Source organism: Patiria miniata, unplaced genomic scaffold, assembly GCF_015706575.1.
Source record: "Patiria miniata isolate m_02_andy unplaced genomic scaffold, ASM1570657v1 HiC_scaffold_27, whole genome shotgun sequence".
In the NCBI taxonomy this organism is placed as follows: domain Eukaryota; kingdom Metazoa; phylum Echinodermata; class Asteroidea; order Valvatida; family Asterinidae; genus Patiria; species Patiria miniata.
Window position 1 is genome coordinate 9,375,338 of NW_024037066.1, and position 25,460 is coordinate 9,400,797.

Consider the following 25,460-nt stretch of genomic DNA (forward strand, 5'->3'; position numbering starts at 1 on the left):
ACCCCCGCCCTGCAACATGGGACTAGGACGCTGGGCGGGCTGACGAGCTTCACCAGCCTCGACTCCAGGGGCGCGTGCTCGTTCCTTACACTACGATCGCGCTAGGCATGATGGGAAACAACATGCAAGATCGTACCCACGGGGACGAGGTTGGAGCTTCACAGAATCTTGTGAAGGACGGTGGGGATGGCATTCAGGGTAACTTATCGTGGCCTATATCTAAAGATATAATTGAAGCTTCTGAAGGATGCTTTAGACTCTCATTTACCAACATCCTAGTAAGGTATTTCGTAACAACTTGGTAGTTTTATTTTTCGATGTTTGCCAATGTTGTATTTTCCCTTTAAAGAAAAACTGTCGAGTTTTGTATTCAAAGATGCCAATTGCTTTTCTTTAAAAACAGTTTTATTCCACATATTTTATACTATATTTATAACGTGTAGTACACATATCAAAGATTACAAATACAAATGTCTGAAAATCGAAAATCCCCGTTCAGTTTTGTTCGTTTTTCTCCACTACGGCCTGTGCCCAGTTCCGTCTCATTTTGCCAGAACGCCTCACATTTGTTTTAGTTTTGACACTTCGTAGGGACTGGTACCTAAACAAAACCAATATACTCCACGGCAAGCAGACTGTCTTTGTATAATTTTATTTTATTTTTTGTAATATCTACATTGTTTCTATTAAGCATTAATTGCAGGGAACTTGAATTTAAAAGAAAATATAGTTTTTTACATCAGACAACACACTCTGTGCACAAAACTTTGTGCAGCAACAAAGTATGGTGGGAAATACAATTTAGTTACTGAATAATAAGTACAGAAAACAAAATACAAAAATAATTTCTTCAATAATTTAACATGAATAATTTCTTCTCCCACCAGGACTTGGCACAAAGTCAACCAAGTATAAATTTCAAAACTTACACTTCAATTAATAAAACATTTGTTTTATCCATCCCCCCTTCCCAACATAAAAGCAAAGAAAAAATATAATCATTAAATCAATCCCGCTTTTAAAAAAGTGCCAAAATAAAATTCAACAAAAAAAAAAAATCCTTTCAGGACTACGATATTTCATTAAATACTGACAAACAAAACTTTGTTGGTGTGTGTATAATGTACAAGATGGAACTACATACATGTATGTACAGACACTTTACATGCTTGGGTTTAAGGCACAAAACAGTTTGACATAGATCCCCGTTGAAAAAATCAAAAAGTTATGTTTTGAGAACCAAATTTAGACTGCAACCGATTTCCTTAATTGTTCACATTTTTGAATCCTTTGAAGCCGGACAATAGGTTGGCGTAGCGGTACTTTCCTCACATTTCACCGCGTTGTGACCCGGGTTCGAATCCCGCCTGGGCCAACATGTGAATTGGGTTTTCAGTCCCTGTCTGATTCCGTGGGTTTTCCCCAAAATATTCTGGGGTTTTCCTCCCACCTCTAAAACTGTAATTTCTTCTAATGCCTCCTGTCTACAAGTTTCTTCATGCTTGCGAGCTACAGTGTCTAGGGCACTTTTGAGAAATCCTTGGTTTCATTACCAAAAAGAAATAATAATAATAATTATGGTTTTACTATAATACCGAGGAACAGTGCGTTTCATTTACAAACTTTTTCTTGACATGTCCCATAAGGTTTTGTACACAAAACCTACGGAGGCTTGGTCCCATAAGGTTTGTACACAAAACCAACTGAGGACTTGGTCCCATAAGGTTTGTACACAAAACCTACTGAGGCTTGGTCCCATAAGGTTTGTACACAAAACCAACTGAGGACTTGGTCCCATAAGGTTTGTACACAAAACTTACTGAGGACTTGCGCTCATGTCCTCAGAGTAATTGTTATCACAGGTAACCTTTGCTCCAAGTCCTCAGTAATAAAGGGAAAACCTCTACATCCACACATATTACACAAAGAACATAGATAATTCAATCATTTTCATCAGATAAAACTGCAGCAAATCGTTTCTTATTTTGTTTACAATTCGATTCTCTTCTTAACTGTTACACTAGTATGCGCTCTATAAATTTGACATCATTCCCAATTTTTATTACAACTGGAACTTAGCGATGAACCTTTCCCCTAAATTTCTAGAACAAATCCAAAATATCAACTCAAATTTGTACTTAACCGTTTCATTTTTCTTCGATTTGAATTAGCTGATTTCCATAATAATCAGATTTGTACAATATTGTAATTTAAAATTCACTTGATACCAGTTTGCAGTTCTGTCCATCAAAAGTCCTCACAAGTCCATCACAGTCCTTGTCCTAAGTCAAGTCACAAGCAATTCATATGAACTGTTACAAAGGTGTTCCTTTGTTATTGTTCATCCTCCGTTACATGTGACCGGACTAGTGATAGATTAGATAGTAAGATTGTCACATATTGCTGTTATTGAGATTCGAAGCAGCTGATTGCAAATGGCATGTACACCAATCTATCTGAAGCCTTTATGTACAGATTCTTTCATCACATCATCTGGGAATTTTCATCGTTAATTTCAGCAGACTTTCCTGGGGTTTGGGTGACAAGGATTATTTACAAGATTGCACGATGCCTTGTGTTGCCACAAGTTTGGCAGATTAATCTTTGCTTTGCTCAGGAATTAATGAGATCTTCAATCTAGGAGGGAAAAAGGGAGAAAAAAAAGACAAATAATGTTATTCATGATCATGAATTTGAGAAATGTATTATTAACCAGTTCGCGCGGGATAATACACGCAAAGGTTTTACGGTATTCGGAACGGATGACGGATAAACACGCAGGGAGCGAGGCCAGAAATATCTGTCAGCGCCTCGCTCGCAGCGAGCGAGGCCGGAAATATAAGTGTGCTGCCCGAGGGTGATGGCTTCAACCCGCCTGGCATTGAGGTAGAGTGAAAAGTAATCCCGCGCCTCGTTCCGTTCTTGTCAAAATATTCCCGGCGTGAACTGGTTAAGGACACAGGTAAAGAAAGGAAAACTGGCAATTTTGGAGTTATCAGTCAGCAGGCTAAATTCAAAAAGTCTACCTAGCTTTCCTTAAATTGTATTTTTTTTTGTGGTTTTATTGAAGCTAAATTCTTCAACAATTTCTTGTATACCTTGAAAATGGAAAAATTTCTGAAAATCTTGTCCTTAACAATTTTTACCTTCCCTAGAAAATGTTACCCTCCAATTTCCCCAACCTCCTGAAAATGTTTTCGATCAAATGATGTTTAATAATTTTGGGTTGATCTTGACTTCTCTCACCTGTTGTCTGTACATCTCTTTGACGTCCTGGAGGTCCAGCTTCAGTTCTTGTACCTCCTCAGCTTTCTCCCCGTACATCTGCAGGACGGCGTTGTAGCGAGTCTCTGTCTCCTGTGGGCCAGGAACATAACATGAGCATTTAATAAACCAACAACCTTAAGCCTGGTTTATACTTGAACAGATTAACATGATCAGTATAACCGCCATATTAGCTTTTGCTGCCTTTATTTTAATATTTGGTTTTGACCATCACCAACGCATTTTATAAACACTGTATACTATGTGTCATCCCGAGTGATTGTGAGCAAAAATCTCTCAGGTGGGACTTGAACCCACAACCTCCTGCTTACTAGTGCAGACGTCTTACCACTCAACCACAAAGCTTGTCGAGATCGGCTGGCTGGTTTGAATCTGAAATACAGCAGCGGGTACTGCAACCAAACTATTCATAAGATAGAATTCGCGTCGAGATGATGTAAATTCAATATTTGGTTTTGCCCTTCAATGACGTATTTTATAAACACTGTATACTCAGTGCAAATTTCGCCATCGGACTGAAGAAGTATACTCAGTACCTTTATTCGAATCTTTTTAATAGTGATGATATTGAGACCACCCCAATTTTCCAGAAAGTTAACTATCCATTTTGTATGAACACAGAATCAATAAAGGCCAGCAGACAGACTCACCATTAGTTTCCTCTTATACTCTGGCACCAGCGTGGCCTGTTCATCCAGCGTCTCATTCAGGTTGGACAGTTTGACGATCTCCTCTGCCATTGAGGCCCGGGTACGCTCAAGCTGGACAATCTCTCCCTGAAAACAAACCAGTTAAAAGAGAATTTCTTTGACTTTGTTTTCATGGTTTATTGATGTAGACCAGTACAGCATTCTCTTGACTCGGTCAGAGGCTATGGCCTTTTCCAAACCACGATTCTGCCTCCAGCTTGGCTTACCCCCCCCCCCAAAAAAATATTTAGAGGCCCTCATTATCCACATGAAGTGGAACTACTCTAAACTTTAACCTGATATTAAAAGAATTTAAAACCCATAACAAAAATTTGATATTATTTTGAGTCAAAGTTCCCTCAAGTCAGTGGTCTAAAACATCTTGAATCTAAAGCCACAGATGAAGCCGCGTTTTGGTAAACCCACAAGGTCGAAACCTTTAGATCAAAACTTCAAATTCGCAGGTAGCCATAGTCGGAAGCCGAAGGATTGAGGTAATGACTGTGTCTCACCTGTAGTTGTACGATCTCCCCCTCTCTCTGTTTGAGCTGTGACTGTAACCCTTCAATGACGGATGAGGCTGACCCTCCAGCGATGCTGTCATACAGGGATCCTGAGGTGGACCAGGACATGGTCCGCTCCAAAATATCAACCTGAATACAGAGTTTTAAAACTTTAGTTTACCTTTAAACAAATGGTCACTGTAGATTAAAGTGAAATTTAATGAGACTCCAGAAGGGTAAAGTTATAAGTTTTGGCCAAAAAAAAAGTTTGGCTAGGATCTGCAATGTGTCATGGGTATGTGCATAAATGTAACCATAATGGGAACTTAACAAACATACGAGTGCATTCCCCATACCATGGAAAGACAGAAAAAACTGTGTTAAAAATAGTTCAAAATTGTATAATGAAGTCGTATTACCATACGATAAAAAGAGTATGCAATGTAACAGAAACATTGTTCCTGACCTGACTTGGGGTATGGAATGGGCCGGGAGTGCTGGGCAGATTCTTTACAGGGGTGCTGGCTCCGGAATGGTTGCCGTGGGAACTGTTGCTGTCCTCCGTCTGCTGCATCAACCTCCGCTCCTGTAGAGGAGAACAGTTTGATTTACAAAAGTGACCCACTATTCCGAAACTTGGCTGAAGTCACAAATAAGCTTTGGACAACTCAAAAGTTTACCTCTGGTTAAGGTTCTGGGTGTTAAGGGTTGTTGGGTTCTGGGTGTGTAGGGTTGTTGGGTTCTGGGTGTTTAGGGTTGTTGGGTTCTGGGTGTTTAGGGTTGTTGGGTTCTGGGTGTTTAGGGTTGTTAGGTTCTGGGTGTTTAGGGTTGTTAGGTTCTGGACATTAGGGTTGTTGGGTTCTGGGTGTTTAGGGTTGTTGGGTTCTGGGTGTTTAGGGTTGTTGGGTTCTGGGTGTTTAGGGTTGTTGGGTTCTGGGTGTTTAGGGTTGTTGGGTTCTGGGTGTTTAGGCTTGTTGGGTTCTGGGTGTTTAGGGTTGTTGGGTTCTGGGTGTTTAGAGTTGTTGGGTTCCTGGTGTTTAGGGTTGTTGGCTTCCGGGTGTTAAGGGTTGTTGGGTTTTGGGCATCTAGGGTTGTTGGGTTCTGGGTGTTTAGGGTTGTTGGGTACACAAAATGGCCAGTCCTTAATCTGGGGCTTGGTCGGTACGTTCCACTTTTGGCTATAAGCCCCGCCCACCTTTGATTTGTGTACATTTCTCACAGTGGTTGCGAACACATTTAGCAGAGCTACCACGACCACCTGACCAAAAGTGTGACCCAAGTGGGTTATGTCCAGTATTTAATTGACAGGGAGGATGGGTTTGAAGGAAAGTTTGCTACATTTTTAACCCTCCCCCCTTCACCTCACACCCCCGCGGGACCCACTATTGCCCCCACTTCAGTCTATCCACAAAGCCTTACCTTCTCATTCAAGGCGTCCTGAGCCAGCAGCAGCTTGCGCCGTTCCGCCTCCACCCTCATCTTCTCCACCGCCAGCTGTTTCTCCAAGTGAGCTTTCTCCCTCTGGGCTTCTTCTAGGGCCTTGGTGTACGTGCTTATCTGGGCTTCCGTGTGGACCATCTCTCTGCAATGCCAAAAATATATGATATTTTAAAAAGTCAAACATTAGATTTATTGTACCAAGTAACAAATACTGTTTAGAAAATTCTTGCACTTAGCAGGAGATAATATAAATTTATATTAACTGTTTTTTTGCTTAACAAATATTTTCTGTGTTTAGTAGAATTCTGTGCTCTGTGATATTGGCCTAAGATTTTTTTCCCATTTTTTTTAACCATTCATAAATACCTGAGACAGTTTACCCATTCCTACTGGTTGAGAGCCCATCACGTGGGTGATTTTAAACCGCTGACTAAACACCGATAAAATTATTAATATATCGCTTAAAATCAAACAGAATCTGTGAGAGAGGTGTTATTAAACAAATACTGACTGCTTTATTTCGTGGTGTAGTAAATATAGCCTCCCTCAGTGGTTCATGGAGCAGTCTACATGTATTTTCCCTTGGCTTCACCTCGGGACAAACAGAATGCTTCATGGATCACCTCGGGAGGCTTGTTTTACTACACCACTCGAAGCAGTCAATATTTGTATACTGTTCATGCACGTAGTCCATTAAAATACATAATTATGACTTGAAAGATGTCAAGATAATTACACATGTAACTTCACCTATTATATAAACTTTTGACACCCCCACCCCCCTCCCCCCATAGATGTGAAACCCCGCCTACCTCTCCTTTCCTTCCTCCAGGGTTTCCAGTTTGGCCCGTTCCATCTCCAGCCCGGCCTGCAGCCGCGACTTGTCCTGCCGCAGCAGGGCAAGCTGCGACTCCAGTGAGGACAGCTTGGACTCGGCAATGAGGGCGCACTCCGTGGCGTTGCGCTCCTTCTCGGTGGAAGAGGCCAGCTGGGCTTGGCTCTCTGCCAGGCGTTCCGTCAGGCTGCGCTCTACCTGTTCCCAATTGCCTGACTGGGCGTTGAAGGTGGTGTTCAGGTTTTCGATCTGACGCAGCAAGGGGCGAGTGGCTATATTTGGGGAAAAATGGTAATCATCAGATGCTTTTGAAAGATTGAAGACCAACATTTTCAGCTCAAGTATGATATGGGGTATACATCGCAAACGGGTACCTGAGTACCCAACCGCTGATGTCGGGAATCGGTTGCAGATTATGGGATCGGGTACCCTTAACCAACTTTACAAATTACTTAGAAACCTCTCAGACAATGAAAACCAGACTACATGGAAAACCAAAACAGATCTCACGTTTATGTGCATTTTAACGTGCAACAGATGACGCTTGCACTGTACACGCCTGTATCTTGCTGCTTGACACACCGATGTGGCAGTGTTATTGTGCCCACCTTATGAACAATCTGAATAGCAACTTCCGCGATTTGAATTTTGGGGTTGGATTTCTTTTAAGGGTAAACAGGTACCCATGCTTTACTTCAATAGGGTAACTGGTTCACATCCTACCCATAAATGCACACCAAGTATGATAGCGGAACTGATAACTGTGCACAAAAGCACAGCGCATAGCGTTATGTTCACTACACCAGCTGAGTTGGACCCAACATTTTGTTCATACCTGCACTGACGCTTTGGCTGAGTTCTTGGTTACGTGCCTCCGCTTCCTGTAGTCTCATCTGCAGGTCTGATATCTCCTGTCTCAGGTGGCCTTCCTTGCGAGCCTGATGCTGCTCCTGTCTGCTCATAGACATCTGAAGATCACTCACCTAGGAGAAGAAGAAAGATACCAAGTGACCCTTTAGAAATAATAGTTTTAAAATAATCTCTTGTACCACAATATACCAGAGATGTTGTGAACTGTGCTGTTGAAATTATTTTGATGGTGCAGACAAATACTGCAGAACATTGCTAATACTTTGGAGAAAATTTGGACTGGAGTCTGAGTCACGAGGCATACAACTCAAGATGGACTCCAATCTGCGAGTCATACAACATAAATTAGACTCAAGTCTGAGTCACTAGGCATGCAACTTGAGCTGGCCTTGAGTCTGAGTCACAAGGCATACAACTCAAGTCAGACTTAAGTCTGCTTCATGAGGTACACAAAACAAAGTGAACCGAGTCTGAGTCACTAGACATGCAACTTGAGCTGGCCTTGAGTCTGAGTCACAAGGCATACAACTCAAGTCAGTCTGCTTCATGAGGTATACAACTCAAAGTGAACTAGAGTCTGAGTCATGAGGCATGCAACTCGAGCTGGTCTTGAGTCTGAGTCACAAGGCATACAACTCAAGTCAGTCTGCTTCATGAGGTATACAACTCAAAGTGAACTTGAGTCTGAGTCATGAGACATGTAACTCATTTTTCTCGCCTTCCACTTCAGCAATCTACAAGGCCGACATGTGGATTGGGGTTCCAATCCCTACCTGATTCCATGGGTTTTCACCAATGTAATTTACATAGGATTTTATGCCTACCTGTAAACTGAATCAAATAAAATCATTGTTTTCACTCAACAGTTTTCTTCAGCCTTTTGAGCTATAATGCCATGGGTAGTTTCATTACCAGAAATAAGTAAGATTGACAACACAAGTTGGACTTAATCTACTCCACGAGGCATGCAGACCTTACCTGCAGCAGCAGTGACTCGTGATCCCTTCTTGCTTCTTGCTGGCTGCGCTCCAGGGCTAATCTCAGCTCCTCCTTAGCGTTCATCTCAGCACTCAGCTGGGTCTCCTGGACCTGACTGTCTTTGGTGGCAATGTTCTTGTGCAACTCGGCCAGGTCTCTGCAACGTATGGGACAATGAGCTTTTTAGAAATGGAAGAAATGCTGGAAAGAACAGCCGATCCAATGTGAGGCGTTCTGGCAAAATGAGATAGAACTGGGCAGAGGTCGTAATGAGGGCTTATTCCTTCCCTGCAGCATCCTTACAGCACGCTCCGCAATTTCTTTGCGACCAGGGTAAACTGTCTCTTTGTTGACACAGTGTCAAATATAAACTTCTCCTAAACAATTTTTAGCCAGTAATTGAGCCATTGATGGTCAGAAATGCTGACTTACTTGTAAGAAGCGTCCAGCGCTGCCTGGGTGCTTCGTGTCTTCTCCTTGGAGTCCTCCAGCTCAGTGCGCAGGTTGCTGATCTCTTTCTCCTGACGCTCCACCACGCTGTTCATCTTCTTGATGATATCTGCCAAAAGCAACGAGTAAGTTTGATTTTTGCATGAACCCGTGCTGGTTGGACTAGTCTAGTCAATTTTTTGGGGCCAGCCTAAAAAGGTTCCTCGTAGTGTTGTAGTTGAGTAATTTCAATGAGTATAAGTACGAGTACTTTGCCATGAGTATGAGTACGAGTACTTTATGAGTATAAGTACTTTGCCATAAGCCTGAGTTCGAGTACTTTGCCATGAGTACAAGTATGAGTACGAGTACTTTACCATGAGTATGAGTACGAGTACTTTGTTGAGTATGAGTATGAGCATGAATACTTTGCCATGAGCCTGATTATGAGTACTTTGCCATGAGTAAGAGTACAATCACTTTGCCATGAGTACAAGTATGAGTACGAGTACTTTGCCATAAGTATTAGTACTATGAGTACGAGTACTTTGCTGTATGAGTACTCTGCCATGAGTATGAGTACGAGTACTTTGCCATAAGTACGAGTATGAGTACGAGTACCTTGTTATGATTACGAGTATGAGTATCAGTACTTTGCCATGAGTATGAGTATGAGTACGAGTACGAGTACTTTGTTATGAGTATGAGTATGAGTACTTTGCCATGAGCCTGAGTACAAGTACTTTGCCATGAGTGCAATAAAAGTACTTTTCCATGTGTACAAGTATGAGTACGAATACTTTGCCATGAGTGTGAGTATGAGTACGAGTACTTTGCCATGAGTACGAGTACAAATAGAAAACATTTTGTTCCATGAATACGAATATGAGTAAGAGTACCAAAAAAAGCAAGATGCCTGGACCAAGAAGTTTCATTATGACGTTTCACCATCTTTCAATGAGAGATGTTTGAAAATTGCTATTAGTGTGAAGCCATAAGTTTAATGACACATCAAGGAATCGTCACCCGGTTGTCTGTAAGTGAACTTGCTCCGAGTTTATCTGTGAGTATGTGAAGTAGGTGAAAGCAACCAGGAATGCCAGTCAGTGTTCAAGCTCACCTTTTTGTTGTTTCTCCAGCTCTTCCTTGCCGTCCAATACCTCTTCAAGGTGACTCACTCTCGTTGTGGCTTCATCCAGTTGCTCTCTGCCAAAATAAAAGAAACAAAAAAGTTACATTTTTGAGAGAGGATGAAAGTGAAAATAACTGCTGCAAACTGCTTACTGACTGAATTGACCTGAAATATACAAATCAACAAAATTAGGGGCCCTATTGTTTTGATCCTAAGCAGGATGTTTCTCAAAGGCAAAAACAAGAGAAAGGTCCAACTTAAGGATAAAAACATTAGGCTTTCTAATTTTATTAATTTTTATGGAGGAGTTCAAAGATTGGGTCTCCTTAATGCCACAACTTAGTGCAGCCCAACATCTTGGCCAAATCTACGTACTTCTGTGTCTGGATCAGTGTCTCGTTGTCTTTCTCCTTGCTGCGTAGTTTCTTGATGATGTTGGAGTTTTGCAGCTGCTGTTTGGAGAGTTTCTCACCCTCGGCCATCAGGTCTCGTATCGTCTCGTCTTTCTCCTTCAAGATGCCTTCTGTCTGATTGTTGCCATCTCTGGAAAATGGATGGAAAAAGTAAAAATCATGAACTGATGTAATTACAAATGCATCTATCACAGTGGCTCATACCATTTCCCATACACAAATGTGCTACTGCCAGCCATAGCCGTAAACTGATCTTCCTCTGCTGACCTGCTGGCTATTTCCTTGTTGAGTTTCTGGACGTCTTTCTTCAGATTGTCTCGTTCTTTCTGCGAGACCTGTAGCTTCTTCTCCATGGAAGAGATGCGCTGAGTGAACTCCTCCGTCAGTTGGTTCAGGTCGGTCATTTCGGTCTCTCTTGCTTCCTCTGATTGCTGCAGTTGACTGAGGGAAAAACGGGGAAACAGAAATAAGTCATGATGAACACGGATATCCAAATCAGCTTATCCTTTTCTGTCCAAAACCAAATCTTGGGGAGTGAAATTTGTCAAATTAACAATTGTTCAAAGCAATTTAAGATGCGGCCAAGGTGCATTTTGACAGTCGTAACCCCAAACTGGTCAAGTTATTCTCATTGGTATAACATTTTCTGCGACTTGAGTTGTTAAGTAATTTCACACTGTCCAAGTCATCAAAATGCTCAACTCTTCTGTACTGCAACATTTTTCCAAGATCTTAATGACCTGCATGTACAATCTCACACACAAGTACCGTGCAACATAGAAAGCCCTTTTTTTCATGCTCAATTTCACAATGTTTAATTGTTTAACTTTGGGGGGGGGGGGGGGGGGGGGGGTTGAGGGGGGCGGGGTCATTCTCATTTTGGGAGCAAGTCCAAATGTCAATTTTCCATATTTATTTTTTTTGGGGGGGGGGGGGAGGGGGAAGGGGGTTGCAACTTTGCCAGTGTCAAACTAAAGAGGGGGCTCTTCATACCTCTTCAAGATGTTGACAGCTTCTTGTAGGTCAGCATTCTTGTTGCTGAGTGTCAGGGTTTGAGCCTCCCTGGCCTGCAGGACCTGAGCCATGTCAGCCAGTTTCTGAAAGGAAAGGTTAAGATGTTCAAAACAAAACTAGGCTTTTCTGGTCTAGCCCTATAAATGTGGCTCAAATACTGAACTTCGTCCGTATTGTGAGTGAGACTCCTGACCAATGCATGCTGAATTTCCTGAAAAAGTTGGATTTTCCTGAATATGAAATCTAGACTGTTGTTTTTTCACTTGATTTTCACTATGGAAACTACTTACCCTTAATACATGTGTTGCCCTTCGACATTTGACAAGGTACTATTCTCAATCTTCCAAAATTCAACACAACACGGTTCAATAGTCGGCATTCTTTAACAACTGAAACATATATGAAAAACCCATACAATCTGCAATGCTATATTATTAAAAATAAAGCAAAACAACTCACTTTTCCAAAAATTTTAAACTTAAAACGTAAAACCCACACAGAAACAAATTATAATCTTTCAACACTGACAAAATTGTATTAATTGAACAAAACAAATGCAGGAACAATTACATGAAAATCTAAAAATAGACGATATGTATTTAATTTGTGCGTCTGTACATGTAGTTCTCCTGTTTTGGTACAGGTTGGCAAAACATGGCCATACACACATTTCATACACTCAAAGAGTGAAATGTCATTACCCCTTCTGTATTGATGCATCAACGATTTGGTGGGCAATTTGCAGTCATCCAAAAAGTAACCGTCCAAATCATTGGGCCAAAAAAAAAAATAGTTCTGCTTCCAGTTTCCCTACCTACCCTATTCTGAGAGCCCCTACCCTCATTTTTTTATGGGAAAATGAGAGAAAAAAAACACCCAAAACCATCAATTTGTACCTTTTACCCTTGACTGCACGCAGACGCCTCCATGTGATCGTACACAAAAAAATTGGCAAAAAAAAAAAATTCCCTACCTACCTACATTGTACCTACCCTATTTTCGAATGCCTTGTAATCGGAAGCAGAACTATTTTTTTTTGGCCTTGTTGAAAAAGTTACATGCACTTGTTTTAAAGATACCATGTGTATTAACCCTAACCCTCCTCAATCCTCCAAAATCCTCCAGGCAGTTTTGGAGGATTTGGAAGGATTAAGGCTGAATGGCAAAAAAGTGTCTGTTGATTACGGAGGATGCATTGTGTCGAGTTTGTAGGCTGTACCCAGCATTATTTATGTTCAGTCATGCATTATTGAGCCGTGCATAATGCACGATATTATCCGCACTGCTTCTGAATGTCATCGGCACTGCCTCAACGCATTCACAGTATTGACCTATCCCCGTTTGCGAGTTAGCCATGCCCCTTAGACAACCTTATGGAGTTTTTGTACACCAGGTTTTGTTTATCTCATGTTTTGCGTGTTCCGCGTCCGTTTGTATATCATGTACTTAAGGTAATTGGACAACATTTCACAAGCTGCGTTGACGCGGTTCTAACATGATAGGTCAATTGTCATGATTGTTGGGAGGATTTTGAAGGACGGCAATGGTCAACCCTCCACTTAACAAATTCAAGAAATAATGGATGATTTTGGAGAATTGAGGCTGAATCCAAATTTTACATGGCGGCAATTGGAGGATTTTGGAGGATTGAGGATGGTTCCTAGCCAAAATCGCCTAGAGGGTTAGGATTAACGACACTAAACTCCCTGTGAAACTATTCCTTCTGGCAAGCTGTCATTTTGACGAAAGCAATCAAAGAAGATCATTTCCAAAGATGTGTCAAGTGACACGTTTTTGGAAATTTCCATTAGTAGTTGGTTTGTAATTAGGCGAATCTGCAAGCGTTAATACAACTAACACGACGCACGCACGCCCGAGGTTGATATTATTAATTGGTTCAGTGCATGACATGGCGTAGCTGCAATTGGTGGCACAAGAACTGTCAAGGATGCTGATTTCGGGAGCAATTCAAAATATGACTCTGCAACTTTTGAATTTAAATCGAGATCCTAGAATATTGTTTTCTCGGAATATACAGCATTCGGAGTTAAAACATAAGGTTTGTTGTAAAAAGCACCTGTCTTTAGATTTTCAGCACTTTTGCTCCTTCAAAAAAATGCACAAATGACAAATGGCCTACTCCGCCTTTAACCAAACAAAATAGGAAAGTAACACATTGGTTATCATTATATAACCGACATACAGATCCTTGTCATTTGATTGGTGAAACTCACATCACGTGGCATTCGTTATTGCTTCCATTCATGCCGCGGCTCAAAAAGTACTATCCGCCCATGGGGAATGGGAAATACTATTCAACAGTTAGGATCATGACGCGGTATTTGTGTGCAAATGCATGCTGGTGTGCGCGTTCAGCGTTGCGCGTAGCGCGTATTGTTCCAAAGAGCCAGCGCTACAGCGTTGGGTTCAAACATTTTTGGTTTGGAAGAGACAAATACATTTTCCTCCAGTTTTGTGTTGAAAAAAAGTTCAAATATATCAAATGACAAGGATCTATATGTCAGTTATATAAAACAAATATTGAGTGGCTTTAAATTGTGAAATGGGAGGAATATTATCGCTCGGTAAAATCTGGACTTTTCCAGTTCACTCGGCTTCGCCTCGTGAAATGGAAAAGTCCAGATTTTACCTTGCGATAATATTCCTCCCATTCCACGCTGAGCCACTCAATATTTGTATACCATTGTTTTTATGTATAATCTGAAGAGCAGAAAAACAATTTTGATCCACACAACTGTATTTTTAAAACCTTGTCAGTCGTTTCATCAGCGCCACACTCTCTTTCGTTTTGCAGAGAAAAACCAATTACCGTTATCGATCAAAACAACCATCTAAAAGATCCAATTAAAAAACACCATTTTACCAAACAAACACCCTCCCGGAACAGGACACAGCTGTTTTGCCAATACCTGTATATATTTTCATCTTCATGCTGATTTATGCAACTCGTTATTATTCTTACATTTTGAATGAGATGCAAGCCATCTGTGGTTGTCTCTCTAAACTACAGTATGTGAATGTCGTAAAACTTTTTTTTAAAAGTTATTGATTATATAAAATATCAAATACCATGCATTTACATGTACAAAATTGATGTACATGTATATGTACAAAATTCCATTCAAAGCCTTTATGAACAGTTTGGGCTTTTTGTACAAATTGCTTTTTGTGAGAGGCCAAAAAGAAGAAGAAATTCTGCTTACGATTACATGGCATTTGAAAATAGGGTAGGTAGGTCGAGAATGTTTTTTTTTTGCAATTTGTTTGTGTACGATCATATGGACGCGTCTGCGTGTAGTCAAGGGTAAAAGGTAGAAATTGAGGGTTTTGGGTGTTATTTTCTCATTTTTCCAATAGAAAAATTAGGGTTAGGGCTGTCAGAATCGGGTAGGTAGGGAAACCGGAAGCAGCAATATTTTTTTTACCTGAGTCTACTACATGTACATGTACAAGTACATTTGAGAAAAAACAGCTGTTACAATGTGCATACGAAAGAGAACGCATACATGTTACTTTGTACCGGTACAAATGCAGCTCTGTTCGCTTTCATGGCATTAACCCTAACTCCTATTGAGTTTTACTAATTAGAAGACCACGTCTGTCAAAATCCATCACTCACTCTGCCTCACATAATGCTTCAGGACCAAATCTTTTGAAATCCAATCCACCACAAATCCACCACTGCTATTGGTGGATTTTGATGGACTTGGTACTCATGGCTTACATGTATCTGCCAAAATCCCCCCAATCGGAGGATGGATTTGGATGGAGTTTGGAAGGTTGGGGTTAAGTAGAAAGAATCCTGAATTCGCCAAAATTTATTGTGTCATGCACACAAATTTTGGTGTTGGTGGCGGCTCAGTATGGAGGTATCCTGAATCCATCAAAATGCTGCAGTACCGCTAGGCTTACAATCCTGAATCCATCAAAATCCCCGTTTTCAATATGGAGGTAACCTGAATCCGCCAAAACACTCCAAATATGAGTATGGATTTTGATGGATTCAGGTACGTTAGGGTTAATTCAAAGCAACATATCAAACACAGCTTAAACAAATACATGCATTGGGCTGTTCATTCTTTTAATTTATGAACTGGAATCTTCATTTTTGACTCAAAAACTTGAAGACAGGGGAGATGCAGGCAGACAGAAAATCTACCTTGGAATTTGTCCAAAACATTGTTATGCACCTGGATCAAAACAACACTAAAAGCTACACACAAGTCGACTTTTGTCCCTCCTTGAATAAAATAGGAAATAATCAATCCAAAACATACGGCACAAACAACAGGTGATAGTCCAGGGTTCAAATGTGTAAAATTCTTTTCTGCATGAAATTTACAGGCAACACAATCAATATTCTAGACACGCACCTTGAGTAATGTTTCTGTTTGCAAAGGATTCTGGGACTGCTCCGGGTTGTCCGTGCCAGCTGGATTTGTGTTTGTTGAGTCAGCTGTTGCTGTAGGGGGAAAATATCGACAAAAGTTATACTTGGTACAATGCACATGTAGGAAAGAAAAAGACAAAAAAAATGACCCCCCCCAAAAAAAAATCCAGGGTGACGTTTTTGCACTTTTGTAGATCCAACTAGCTTCAGGTTACTCTAGCAAAAATATTGACAAAAATATTCTTCCCCCCCCCCCCAAGAACCCCTAAAAAAAAAAAAAAGAAAGAAAGAAAAAAACAATCCTCGGTGACCTCTTTTCTGCAATTTATGTTTATCAGGCTTACTTCAGATTACTCAGACAAATGAAGTTATTTGTGATTTAAAAAAAAAACATATTCATCATGTCCAACCGGACTTTCCTATGATTAAATCATCAAGTACATTGCATCTCCAATTGCTCAATCCAAAATTATTAAAACCAATTTGACCAGGAAACAGGTTCCAACCATACCACTTATCACATATTATTTCATTAGAAAAAACCCCAATGTTCTTTAGATGTTCATCAAGCCTGATCAATCCTTGCTTTTGTCAGATCTGTGGTAAAAAAAATTGTTTTATTTTCCCTCTTTGGGAGAGAACAACATTTCATATGCCTTTTCACCCTTTCTTAATGTTGTATAAAGTGTTTATCTCAAACCTTATATGAAAAAGAAAAATCTGGTCTACTTCTGAATTCAGAAGTAGAAAGCTGTACGTTTTCACACGTATACATGTACATTGTACAGTTGGCATTTCTGAACACAGTGGCATTTCGCATGCATGGATTCCGTGCTAAAAATCTTAAGTAGGGTACACAACAACTAACAGATGAACGTTTTAGCTCAAAATCATTGGCAACTATACATTTTGAGAAAACAGAGAAAACATTTGCACACTTTTTCAGGTCTTTTTCAGGTCTCGTAACTGGATTCCCTTGCTTAAAAAAAAAAGCACATAAAAAGTGTGCCTATATTTAAACCACCTTCAATTTATTCTTTTCTTCCAAAAGATACCATTTCAGGCGGAATACTTTCACAGGGTATTTGGTACCAGTCCTATCCTCACTGTGAGCAAGGATTTTCTTGTTAAATTATCCTAAGTGCCCTTGAAATTATGCCTATAATTGGTTGGAGTGCATGTTCGAAACCATCATGCATGATTACATTTGTGTACTACATGACAATACCAATTGTACATGGGGCTGTCTCTGAGCACAGAATGTACTGAAATCCCCACTCCCCACCCACTGTTTATTTGCAATATGTACTTACAGTATCACCTTTCATGGTCTACTGAGCATCTATACAAGGTGGACAAAAGAACTTTGGAGGACTCTGAAAATTCAGGCTGACAGTGACATGGCCAAATGCACATTGCCCATTCACCTGTAATTATACAGCCTACAGGTCCTCAGTTAAAAAAAAAAAAAAATTCCTTTCAACATGTTGTTCAATTATGCAAAATCTCTATTAAACAAGTCAGGTGTGTTTACAAACACAAATGCCCGCAACCGTGACTGTTCCCATGACACAACACCACTCTTTTAACATCAACTTACATGTACCTTGGTCACATGGAACGTTCATTAATTGACAGCATTAGTGTCTTCTGTAGGTTTTATATGAATTAATCCCTGATCCCTATGATCTCAGAATAAATACAAGATTTCTATTGTTTTAGCCACTGTGACCTTGACCCTTGACCTTTTGGCCCCAAATGCAAAAGGCTTCTTAGGATTACCAAGGACAATCCACAAACCAAATTTGAAGTTCATATGTAAAGTATTTCTCAAGTTATCGCGCTGACAAAATTTCTTTTGTTTCAGCCACTGTGACCTTGACCTTTCGGCCCCAAATGCAATAGGCTTCTTAGGATTACCAAGAACAATACACAAACCAAATTTGAAATTCATATGTAAAGTATTTCTCAAGTTATCGCGCTGACAAAATTTCTTTTGTTTTAGCCACTGTGACCTTGACCCTTGACCTTTCGGCCCCAAATGCAATAGGCTTCTTAGGATTGCCAAGGACAATCCACAAACCAAATTTGAAGTTCATATGTAAAGTATATCTCAAGTTATCACGCTGACAAAATTTCTTTTGTTTTAGCCACTGTGACCTTGACCCTTGACCTTTCGGCCCCAAATGCAAAAGGCTTCTCAGGATTGCCAAGGACAATCCACAAACCAAATTTGAAGTTCATATGTAAAGTATTTCTCAAGTTATCGCGCTGACAAAATTTCTATTGTTTCAGCCACTGTGACCTTGACCCTTGACCTTTCGGCCCCAAATGCAAAAGGCTTCTCAGGATTGCCAAGGACAATCCACAAACCAAATTTGAAGTTCATATGTAAAGTATTTCTCAAGTTATCGCGCTGACAAAATTTCTATTGTTTCAGCCACTGTGACCTTGACCCTTGACCTTTCGGCCCCAAATGCAATAGGCCTCTTAGGATTACCAAGAACAATACACAGACCAAATTTGAAGTTCATATGTTAAGTATTTCTCAAGTTATCGTGCTGACAAGATTTGTCCGGACACACACACCCACACACCCACCCACACTTGTTTCACATGACTAGTGTGGACTTTCCATCGCTTTCGTGTAGTTAAGAAAAACCAGTGAAAAAACTCATTTTTCTCAAACTGTGAAAACTCTTTCAACCCAATTTTTTTTCTATGATTCCCTTTAGTGTTTCTCTTCATTCTGCTACAGATAAACCTAACCCAAAAATGCCTCTAAACCTGTTTTCCAGAAATGGGGAAACACTGTGTGGACGTGGGCAAGTCCACACAACGTCGGTGCTACCTACATTATGTGGACGTCTTTTGTTCGGAAGTCCACACTGCGTATGTAAGACAAGCTCACCCACACACACACCCACCCACCCACCCACCCACCCACGGAAGGACAAGGCGGAAACAGTATGCCCCTTCGGCTTCGCCGCGGGGCATAAAAATGGTTGTTCACAAACAGGTACACAATACAAGTTAAACCACTGTACCTTTCAGTATGGAATATAACGCACACTTAAAATGCACATACACAATTTGCAAACATCTTGTAGAGTCTGTTGTGCATAGAGAAAGGTTTAGGCCTATATTAAAGAAAAAGGTCAAGGTCATTCACACCTTAATCTGGGAAAAATACTCTTGGAAAATGTACAAAAACTGACCTTGGCAATTTGGAAGGAATAGTTCAGAACCACATAAGTGCTAAATTATGCTGAAAAACATGCATTTATTGTATTTTCCCCCAGACTTTTTGAGGAGAATTTACAATATATGTGGGAAAATGTTTTTATAAAAATATACTCTGGAACTTGGGGGTATTCTGTGGTTGCATAGGTCCTGCTTGTGACGGTAATGTCCGAGTTATTCAAAGAAAGCCGGACGTTCCTCCAACTATGGTAAATTGCATGTCTTACTATGTAAATTTTCTACTGCCATCCCGAGCTATGGGTTTGCCCTTTGGAAGAAAACTTATTTGACAACTTCCAAATCAGAAACTTCTTGGAATGTTACCATTCTCCTGTATACATACCCTTCTTGACAGCCAAGAGTCTTGGTGTGTTCTCATCATGATGTTCTTCCTCTTTAGCCACTGTCAGATCCAAGTTTTGCCTCTCCTCTTGAGTTGGGGTTCTGCTTCCCTCTCGAAACTCGTCGCTCCCTCCCAGTGACTTAAAGGACGTGTCGAAAGCTGACACTTCCCTCTCGTCTTGGTCCTCTGATTCGACATCAGCCGAGTAAGTAGCAGAGTCCCGACGATGGTGCAAAGCATCCAAAAGGGAAGGGATTTGATGGCTGCTGTCTGACACATCATGAAACCGTCCCTCAGAGATGATGCTGAAATCACTGTCCGGGCTTCTCTTCCCGTTGGAGGAGGACGAGAAATGCTTTGGGGATTGATTATCCGGAGATTCCCTAGTGTCGTAGTTGCTGAGTGATGACTGCTCGCTGCCGGCACTCTCGTTGATGATGACGAAATCGCTGCTGCTGCTGGACGTGGCGTGACTCTCTGGGTTCGTTTCCACCGAGTGTTCTGATTTGGCATCCGTGGGCGAACCGTCTCGGGTCTTGACAGCAAAGTCTTTTTTGGCTTCCGTCTCCGGTTCATCGCTGGGTTCCTTCTTGTCTGGTTCCTGACTGTCAGAGTCCCGGCAAAGTCCGACCTGTGAAATGCTCATGAGGTCATCAACAGAGTGCGGGGAAATAGAAGCCTGCTGGCAGTCCTCAACATCCTCCTTGGAAATTGGTACGAACGAAGACGTGGAACCCGTCATGGATCCTGCATCTGTGATGGAGATTTCCAAAGGATTCAGCGACTGGTTAGAGAAATCCGCAGACTCCTGCTCCTTCAGTTTCTCATCAACAAGGTCTGTTGGGGATCTGGTCTCCTCCCCTTGCACTGTTGCATCTGTCTCACAAGGAACCAGGCTAACGGAAACGTCCTCAGACAAAATTTTTCGTCCTACATGTAGTTGTTTCTCCACTTCTCTGTCGTCGTTCTTGCATGCCTCTTGTTTCTCAAGCATTTTCACATCCTCATCCGGTTTCTGCCTCTGGGATGTCTTGGTAGGCGAGTCCACTGCTGCCACCCTGCCTGGTGTTCTGTTTGTCTTGGTCCTGGTAGGGGATGGCTTGGATGGGGTGGGATCATTCAAGAAAGCGCTGAAGAAGCTGTCGTCACTGTTGATGTTGGATTTTGATGATGATGGCGACAAAGTATCTGAACCAGCAGAGTTCAAAAGACAAGGAATGAAAATTGTTTGATCCATTGAACGTTTTCATGTACAAAATAGTTTCAGTGTGAATAAAATGCATACAATTACAATCATGATGTAGACAGCAGATGTACCCTACAATCCCGGGGGTAAATTATCGGGGCATTTTGTTGGGTATCTAGACAATTTTTTCAATGTTTATGCCTTACAATAGACCATTGCAGCATGTTCAGCAGTTGTGTACAAAGTCTATAGGCCTAGAGCAGTACGGGCGCACGTGAAAAATCGCGGAATGTCCCCCGATCCGCGGAAGTCCCCATATTCGCGGACAAATTCTGTCCCTCGATCGAGGTAATGTCTCCCCATTCGGGGACAAAAAAAATTTCACAAAAAGCTATGCGGCCTCAGGGGGTGCTCTGCGGTCTCTGAAACCGTCAAAAATTGATTCTACGTGAAAAGGCCCCCTAAGTTACTGTCCAACTAACGCTGGTTTACTGTCTACTTTTTGCGCTACGGACCGATTTATGTTCAGACAGAGTTGTAACGAGTCACTGATTTTTGTGACTCGAGTCGAGTCGAGTCATTTTAAAGAAGTGACTCGAGTCGAGTCGAGTCATTAGGTCAACAAGGTCGAGTCGAGTCGAGTCGAGTCACAGAGTGTGGTCGAGTCGAGTCGAGTCGAGTCGAGTCAAGTATTTAGCTCGAGTCAATTCGAGTCACAAATATTTGAACACTTAATTACAATAAAAAGCAACAAACACAAGAGAGAGAATACAAGGCACCAGTCTATTACGGAAATCCAAAGACATAAAGTATGCTGTATGGTACCCAACCAACAGTTTCCATTGCTAGCTCACGTCACAGATAAGAAGATGTGAAACTTCGGTCTTATAACTGGTTTAGCTTCGGGTCTAGATTTTGTTGTTCGCTGATCGCTGACAACGTTAAAACCTAATTGCATACAAAACTGTTTCTGATTATTTAAAGGTGGGCCCGTCCGTATCCATTTTTGTGTGTGAAATCGGGACATGAATTTAGCCAGCGTTCCACCAAGAACTTCAAAATCGCCCGAAACCAATGATGAAACCACGGATTGAGAAATGCGTTTTAAGTCTGGTTCCGGGTTTAGCATTACATGCTATAGAACCACAAGGTGGGAGTCCGCGACACAGTGTATGTTTGTTGTTTCATTATGGAGGAAGGAAACAGACTGCCGCTGTATATAAACGTACATTATTCGCGAACATTAACATGACGTGAACAAAAACTGGCAACGCGAACGGCGCAGCGTAAGTCATTGCAAATATTTTTCGCAAGTAAGTTTTGCTTTTATTTTGGGACTCGAGTCTTATTAGCCTTCCTCGAGTCGAGTCGAGTCATTCTGATGAGGGACTCGAGTCGAGTCGAGTCATTTGCTCGCAGTGACTCGAGTCGAGTCAAGTCATTTACCCGTCGGGACTCAAGTCGAGTCGAGTCGCCAAAAAATGTGACTCGAGTCGGACTCGAGTCGAGTCATTGACTCGAGTCATTACAACTCTGTGTTCAGAATACCAGTCGATCAAGATGCGATGCCGTTCGAGCGACAGTATCGATACCAAGTAACCAACTAATATATCGATACTAAAATTGTACATGTAAGGCATAGGCTTATATATTCGATACCATAATTACGATACCTACATGTACCTTGGCAAAGCAATATTGATGGCAGACGATTGCTCGAGTTTGTTAAACTTTTCGAGCATGTTTGCGAGTGAAATCGGTCCTCAACTCGCAGATCCTTCCACATCATCATGATGGATGGATCAAAGCTACTGTTTGTAAATTATATTAGTTTTAACAACTTTTCTCTCATTTTTAAGAGCAAAACTCAAACTGTACATGCACATTTTGGCTTTCATCATGGAGTCAGAGGGTGATCATCGTGCCGCGCCGGTAAGACCATGGACGTACGTAAACTGAATTTATGTAAAAGTGTTTTAATTTTGATTATAATTAACCACGTATGCTGTATAAAGCCGCCAAACCATATTTGTTTTTCTAAATTACTTTGGCCCATTACATGTATTTTTTGGGTACATTTTCTGAACTGTTTTTTTTTCTGTATTTTTTTCAGGTACGTGTTGGGAAGACCGTTGATTGAAGAAAGGAAGAACCATACTGATCATGCTGATTAGATAGTAGATTGCAGAAGGCATTTGATTGGATTTTTTTTTAATATGGGAAATACAAGAAATAAACGACTTTTTGGTACCTTTTAAAACAAATTTGGTCAGAAAAAAAAAAGGAAAAAAAAGAAAAAAGTAGCAACTAGATGAATGTTGTTTTTGTTATTGAAAGAAAGATGCTGGACGACAGCTTCCCGGCAATATTTTCTGCTAACTTTATTCCATACCTACCTTGGCCAATCGTCCGATAGAACCAAGGAAACAAAGCATTTCTAGATGTCTCTTTCCATTATCACTTTACGAAATCTCTGTTGGCGACTTCAGACCAGTGTCTCTCGGAGGATTTACCTGCCCCGGCCTGGATTCAGCTCAGATGACAATTATGTTGGCTGCCACATTATTTCATGATGTCAATCGCCAAAAAACGGTTCATATGACATCAGCGTCTATCATATTTACGATATGGATTTGTATACAAGTTATATATTTTTCATACATTTAAACATATAAAAGCTGTGATGCCCTTTGTAATCAATACAATTCCTGTCATTCAACCTTTTGTGTAAATTTCTTTTTGGTATTTACTCTTACCTTGATTTTAACTGAAAGGCTAGGATTGTTTAACTTTTGAAATTATGATAATGTTAATGTCCAAATATAATGACTGCCACTTCTCATGTAATATTTTCTCATGTAAAAGATTGTTTGGATAAAGTAGTTTGTATTAAAAGCATTTTGGAGCCGTTTATGGATTTAATTCTACAAAACTACTGCTAATAATTATTGGTCACTTAAAATTTAAGTTAAATTCAATTCTTAAATTGACACTGTCCTCATCAGCAAATTAAAATGGGTATTTTCTCTGAAGACCAAACACTGGCTAGAAGCTTAAACGTTGATGTCAAATTTACTGGCATCAAGGGAGAACCAGAACTGAGGAAGGGTTGCAGTCCTAAAATAGAAAAGACAAAAGGTAAGTCGTGACAAAGGATATATTATTACATTTTACAAATCTCAGAGAGAAATAAAAAAAAGTTTATTCAACTTGAACACCTACCAGCGATGACCATCACCAGGAAGCTATATTTCGATCGAGTTTCCATTTTATGAAGTTGCCAGAATATTTTTTTGTGGTGCCACTGGCCTTACTTTCCTTTTTTTTCCTTAATGCGGTTGAAAACATTAGGGTATTTTAATAACTTTTATATTAAATTAATATGACCAACTCGTGAATAAACTAAAGCCTTTGATCATTCACCTAGAAATTTCTTGAATTAAAAATAAAAAAGAAATAAGGCCCGAAAACCCCAAGCCATTCGCATCGAGTCCTGAAAATTGTCCATGCAAAATTCTTTATCCAAATGAATTCCAGAAATGTATTTCACTATTTGTTAATGTTATACTAAAGCCAATCATGTACTTACCACTGCCAATACCAGAGATCGCTACCAAAACACAAGCATCAGAAAAGAAATATCCAAAACTGTAAGATCATTAAAAAAATGATTAAACTTTGATTAAACAATGATAAAAAAAATATACTAGAACACGGAACACGGCACGTACATGTACTTGCAACGTATACAACACAGGAAAACAACACAAACAAACATGCAGTATTAGTAAGTAGTTCTCCTGACTCTAAATTGAGCCCATGTGAAAATCATGTAATGAGTCAGGCAGCCAGACTCAAAAGGTTTGTCCCCCGATCGGGGGACAGTACCCGATTTGGGAGACAGCGCTGCTGAAAAAAAAAATCTGTGGGCCGGCTGTCTCCGAATACGGGGACAGTCTCCAGGAACGGGGATTGTCCGCGATTTTTCATGTGCGCCCGTACTGTAGAGAGTCAAGAATATTTCCTATAGGCCTAGGCCCTAATGTTTTTCCTTACAAAATTAGAAATGTTTCTCAGTCCCAAATTTGTCTGTTCAACATATTGGCATTGAGATGAAATATTTATGAAAAAGTGGCATCAGAATGCAACATTCTTTCCCCCTTCTTCTTTGAACTTGAAGTGCCCTGCCCACTTTTGAAAACCCTCCTCTCTCTCCCAACCCCCTCCCCCCCCCCAAGAACAATTCTTTCAACCATGTTCATATTTCTTTGTTTATAATTTCCTTAGCACATAATATACAGTTACAATTCCTTGTGCAACTATAGACAACACATAAGTTACCATTTTTTGAGCGTGTGTTGCGGGTTGTCTTGGCGGGATCTGTCGACGTGCCAGCCCGCGATGTCGATGTTCGCGACCCCCCCTGCCGCCCTCCTCCAGAGTCGCCATCGTTCGCCGTTTCTGCATCATCACCTTGAATGTCCAACACCCGATCTATGGACTTCTGAGCGCTCGATAGGGCTGTCTTGGCAAAGCTACTTAGCCCCCCTGTTTCAAACCAACTCATTTTGAAAAATTCTCACCATTTGTAGTTTTCTTTCGAGTGGAAAACACTGTTTACTTTTGGTCGACGAACATAATGCGTATTTCACGATCTATATTGTACACACGAATCCATATGACAAGCTC

At 40.8% G+C, this 25,460-nt stretch overlaps 1 protein-coding gene across 1 annotated transcript; it reads right to left on the reverse strand.

Annotated features, from left to right (window-relative positions):
• Positions 1-636: 636 nt before the first annotated feature.
• Positions 637-25,460, reverse strand: LOC119734292 (TATA element modulatory factor-like). The gene is made up of 17 exons (XM_038207711.1): positions 25,113-25,460; positions 19,586-20,773; positions 15,983-16,071; positions 11,568-11,671; positions 10,842-11,015; positions 10,537-10,704; positions 10,150-10,235; positions 9,033-9,159; positions 8,601-8,757; positions 7,588-7,735; positions 6,730-7,024; positions 5,897-6,059; positions 4,944-5,063; positions 4,487-4,627; positions 3,936-4,061; positions 3,247-3,357; positions 637-2,637 (listed from the first exon to the last, which is right to left on the reverse strand). The coding sequence occupies exons 1-17, from the start codon at positions 25,336-25,338 to the stop codon at positions 2,614-2,616; spliced, it is 3,447 nt and encodes a 1,148-aa protein (XP_038063639.1). The 5' UTR covers positions 25,339-25,460; the 3' UTR covers positions 637-2,613.